Source organism: Pseudorca crassidens, chromosome 8, assembly GCF_039906515.1.
Source record: "Pseudorca crassidens isolate mPseCra1 chromosome 8, mPseCra1.hap1, whole genome shotgun sequence".
NCBI lineage: Eukaryota > Metazoa > Chordata > Mammalia > Artiodactyla > Delphinidae > Pseudorca > Pseudorca crassidens.
Genome location: NC_090303.1, coordinates 71,226,523 through 71,231,847, shown reverse-complemented (window position 1 = coordinate 71,231,847; position 5,325 = coordinate 71,226,523). Strand labels below are relative to the sequence as shown.

General features: G+C 40.7%; 1 protein-coding gene across 4 annotated transcripts; it reads left to right on the top strand.

Annotated features, from left to right (window-relative positions):
* The first annotated feature begins 221 nt into the window (after window positions 1-221).
* Window positions 222-4,725, top strand: GPR85 (G protein-coupled receptor 85). 4 transcript variants are annotated; one of them, XM_067746776.1, is made up of 3 exons: window positions 222-721; window positions 890-1,002; window positions 2,109-4,725. In XM_067746776.1, the coding sequence occupies exon 3, from the start codon at window positions 2,279-2,281 to the stop codon at window positions 3,389-3,391; it is 1,113 nt and encodes a 370-aa protein (XP_067602877.1). In that variant the 5' UTR covers window positions 222-721; window positions 890-1,002; window positions 2,109-2,278; the 3' UTR covers window positions 3,392-4,725. The 4 variants fall into 4 exon arrangements, with proteins under 4 accessions (XP_067602877.1, XP_067602876.1, XP_067602879.1 ...); XM_067746775.1 differs by having other exon boundaries at window positions 887-1,002; XM_067746778.1 differs by having other exon boundaries at window positions 863-1,002.
* Window positions 4,726-5,325: the final 600 nt, after the last annotated feature.

The window sequence follows — 5,325 nt, the reverse complement described above, 5'->3', positions numbered from 1 at the left end:
CTTCTTCCCCATTGACAAGATTTTTCCTGACTATGCCTTTTTTCTTTTTAAAAAAAAATTTTTTTTTTCTTTTCCTTTCTTTTTCCTTTCTCCCCTCCCCTCCACTCTCCCCCACACCAAGCTAACCTGCAAATGTAGTCAGCTGGGGAAATCATTAAAGAAGAAAGCTGAAAGAAGCTCCCAATGCTTTGGACCGCTCTAAAAGAGCATGGAGGAAAATGGGGAAAGCGAGGGTTCCCGGAAGCTGAGGTGGAGGCGGGCACCCCGGGCTCCGGGGTGCGCTGCCCTAAGGGAAGAGGGTGGGCCTGAGGTCCTGAACGAGCCTTTCCAAACCCCACTCCCAATGCAGGGAGGGAAAAGTTCAGAAGCAGCCGCAAGGGGACACAGGCCAATTTTGCCAGTTCAACAGGACAGGACATTCAATAAACCCAGCCCGCTCTGGAAAAGGGTCGGGGCTCCTGTTGGCTCCACAGAGGCTGAGGTAGCCCCCTGCCGCCGCCCTCGCCACCGCTGCCGCCGCCGCCGCCGCTGCCCCTGCGTTACTGGGGGAGACGGTGCCGCTGCGACAGGGGAGGACGCGGCTGGAGCTCAAGGAGGCTCCAGCGCGCAGGCGCCGCCGAGCCCTGCCTGGATGTTCAGTCAAGGCACTAAGGCAAAAAAAAAAATCAGCAGTTTATAGAAAGAAGAAGCTATAGTCTGTCGGGATATCCAACACCAACAGGTAGGAGGATATACTCTCGGTTAAGTTTGGGGGGAGGGGGCACACTGTTGATGAAACTGCAGGTTCACCGGGAAAGAGCCCTCCTTGAGTTTTTTTTTTTTGTTTTTTTTTTTTTTTTGACAATAAACTGCATAATGGAAGTACATTCAGACAATGCATCTTCAGTAGGGCTTACTGAGAGCTCCATTTCTGGAAAGCGTTGCAAGACTGAGGAATATCAGACTGCGAATCACCGGGAACAGTTCCCTTGCAGCACAGAAGCAATCTCTCCCCATCTTCGCGTATGTAATGCATGTCTCTCTCCCCCTCCCCCTCCTCCACCCCCCCATTATAAATCCAGGGGTGGCGGATTTCAGGTTTCGTAATGTTGCATGATGCGATCGGTATTTACCCGGGGATGTACCGGTGGGGAAATTAAAATCATCGAACGCAGTGTTGCCTGGGCTTCTATCAGCATATTCCGGGCAAGTGAGAAGTGGCAAAGGAAACATGCTTAGTGGGAATAACAGAGAAAGCCGATTTCCCTGGTGGGGCTCCCCAACACCTAGGAGACAATGTGCATTTTGTTTTAAAATGAAGCCACTTGCGATTTGCAACGAAGATAATCAGTGTAAATGGGAAAAGCTTAATTGCCCAAGAAATACAGGTTCATGTTAAATTCATTTGAATTCAGGCAGCCCCGGTCTACAAATGTAAGTGCATTATTCCTCTGGGTGTTTCCCTGACCAATATTTACATTAACCATTTTTAATAATCATGTGGGTTTAAAAGAGAAAAGATTTGCCAAAAATGGGGGGGGGAGGGAAAGACAAAAGATTAAATCACATCAAATCCTGGGACAAGTTCCTATTAATTTAGAAGTCTAATGTTGAAATCATGCTTTAAGATGAATCAACAAATATTCCTCTTATAATATGCAGCATGAATAGTGGCACTTGAGTCAAAAGACATATATTTTGGAAGGGTTCTTTGGATCCGTATCAGCAGAGAAGCTGCAGGGAAAACACTGACAGATACTAACAGACCTCAGATAAATGTGGGTTGTCTCTTCTCTGTCTCCTATTAGCAATCTTGTAGATTCCATTGCAACACTAGTGATTAACTCCAGGACTGGCATATTTTACAATTGGGGAACATTTTATTCCTTCTCTCCTAAAGGTGCCCAATCAATTGTATGTTCTTTTAAATAGAGACATTTTAAAATTCATCTAGCTCAGAAAACTGAACAAGCCAATTCTCTGAAATCTCAAGCAAAAATACTAAAGCAAATAATATTATTCAAAATTAAAACTTTATTTGCTTCCCCATAAATGAACAGCTTTATGTTAGCACTGCCTGACATCATTGCTTGTTAACTTTAGAACTGATAGCTCTTTTTTTTTTCCAGATATTCTGATGGCAAATCAAATGGAAGAAAAGAGGAAGCATGACTGCAGATCGGATCAGTTCTCTTTGTGGATTACATTTTCAGTAAAATGCATGGATATATCTTTTCCTTGTTCTTATATCTAGATCATGAGACTTGACTGAGGCTGTATCTTTATCCTCCATCCATCTATGGCGAACTATAGCCATGCAGCTGACAACATTTTGCAAAATCTCTCTCCTCTAACAGCCTTTCTGAAACTGACTTCCTTGGGTTTCATAATAGGAGTCAGCGTGGTGGGCAACCTTCTGATCTCCATTTTGCTAGTGAAAGATAAGACCTTGCATAGAGCACCTTACTACTTCCTGTTGGATCTCTGCTGTTCAGATATCCTCAGATCTGCAATTTGTTTCCCATTTGTATTCAACTCTGTCAAAAATGGCTCTACCTGGACTTATGGGACTCTGACTTGCAAAGTGATTGCCTTTCTGGGGGTTTTGTCCTGTTTCCACACTGCTTTCATGCTCTTCTGTATCAGTGTCACCAGATACTTAGCTATTGCCCATCACCGCTTCTATACAAAGAGGCTGACCTTTTGGACGTGTCTGGCTGTGATCTGCATGGTGTGGACTCTGTCTGTGGCCATGGCATTCCCCCCAGTTCTGGATGTGGGCACTTACTCATTCATTAGGGAAGAAGATCAATGTACCTTCCAACACCGCTCCTTCAGGGCTAATGATTCCTTAGGATTTATGCTGCTCCTTGCCCTCATCCTCCTAGCTACACAGCTTGTCTACCTCAAGCTGATATTTTTTGTCCACGACCGAAGGAAAATGAAGCCAGTCCAGTTTGTAGCAGCAGTCAGCCAGAACTGGACTTTTCATGGCCCTGGAGCCAGTGGCCAGGCAGCTGCCAATTGGCTAGCAGGATTTGGAAGGGGTCCCACACCACCCACCTTGCTGGGCATCAGGCAAAATGCAAACACCACGAGCAGAAGAAGGCTATTGGTCTTAGATGAGTTCAAAATGGAGAAAAGAATCAGCAGAATGTTCTATATAATGACTTTTCTCTTCTTAACCTTGTGGGGCCCCTACCTGGTGGCCTGTTACTGGAGAGTTTTTGCAAGAGGGCCTGTAGTACCAGGGGGATTTCTAACAGCTGCTGTCTGGATGAGTTTTGCCCAAGCAGGAATCAATCCTTTTGTCTGCATTTTCTCCAACAGGGAGCTGAGGCGCTGTTTCAGCACAACCCTTCTTTACTGCAGAAAATCCAGGTTACCAAGGGAACCTTACTGTGTTATATGAAGGAGCATCTGTACATCTTTAGCCTTGTGAAACACTAACCTTCTCTGCTAAGCAATTGTGGCCTGTAGCCATTTCTTGAGAAGAAAATCAAGAATGGGATCAGCAGTTATAAGGATTTGGGCAACATTCTGCAGTCTTTGCAATAGTTCACCTATAATCCTATTTTAAATCTCAGAGTGATCCTGCTGACTGCCGGCGAAGGTTTGTAATTAAGAAAGGACTGAACCACTGCCCTAAGTTTCTTTATGTGGTTGAAAACTAGATAATGAAAGTAGCAGGTGCTAAGTATCAGTGCTAAACGCTGTGTATATCACTACTTACGAAAAAACATCAAAAAAAAAACCAATTAGCATTGGACATCTTAATAAATTAAGTTGACATGAGGTAAATGTGTTGATAAAAACTAATTTTAGAAGTTTGAAGACTTTAAAACATTTCATACTATTATTGTTTTGCAAGGACTAAAATACTTGGGGACTTAAAGTACTGTAATTCACTAAAGACATGCCATGAATTATTGGATTACCACACTTTTAAAAAATCGCCTTGTAAGTTTTGGGGAGCATTCCAAAGCAGTATATTGGTTCCAATTAGAGTTTACTTTTTTTGTATTAATACATTACTGTTTCTAAATACCACTTTCCTTACCTACTAGTGAAATTGCTAGCATCGAACTGTATTATGTGGTTTTTGTTGATTTGGTATAAAGTTTTTCCAATTCATCTATATTTTACAAATACTAGATACTGGTCTGGGAGGCAACATTAATGGTACCAACCGGTCACAACTGAGCAGTTCTAATAATGCAGAATAAACACATGTTGCCTTAAAGGATTATCTAGTATCTTTCATCTTATTTAGCATTGGAGCAAACTGGAGTCATGGGAAATTGAATCAGTAACTGGTCATGGTCATGCAACTGGAAGTGCATGGACGATCATTTAATACTCTTTCCTTTTTCCTCACATGGTTTGAAAATTAAGGTGCACATCACTGGGATAATGAGATTTTCTTCTGAGTTGTGCTACCCATTCTAGTGTGTTCTAAGAAGGAGGCAGTTGATGTGTGTTTATATTTTAAGTCAGCTGTCAAGGGGAGACCACAGCCTTAGTATGACATCCTGCACAATTTGTAAAGCCTTTATTCTACCGAAGGCACAGTCTTGTTTATACTTTCTGCACATTCAGTGTATTGGTCGTTTAAATTATTTCAGTTTTAACTTGTGAAAGCTTATAATATGATTTCTAGTATTTCAGAAATACATTAGAGTCTGTGAGTCTCATTCTTCAAGATACAGATGTGTGAATTTCAATATAAAGTTGCATTTGCCAAAATTTACTTGTGTAGCCTGTTACTTTTCTTGGAATAAATTTTACATTTTTGGCAGTTAATTTTTTTTTTAATTGGGAGGCAAGCACAAAATAGGAAGACTAGCTTTATTATGGTTTTGTTTCTTTATTTTTGTAGCTACTATATTCTGGAACTGAAAATGCATGAATGATGGGGAACCTAAAGTTGATAAACTGACAAATAATATTATCTGCAAAAGCATTATTTGGTAGCTTTTGTCGTATTTATCCTATTTATTCTTACAAAGCCAGTAATATTTAAAGATGTAAACCTGCTTAGTTGGTTGGTTCAGAATTTTAATATAAACATCACATTTTATTTTGGGCCGTGGTAGAAATTTTGGATTCTAAATACATAACTTGTAAGAAGAATGGTTTACAATTACATTATGACAAAACCAGAAAAGTTGTTATTGTTTTTGTTTGTTGTTCATTGTTTTTGTTTGTTTGGGGGTTTTATTTTTATTTGGTACTTGAAAATTAAGATTAGGAATCTAATGGAACAGAATTCTTTATTGCTACAGTGTTTCTGTAAAGAAAACATCAATATAAATATAAGTAAGGAAAAATAAATCATTGAAATAT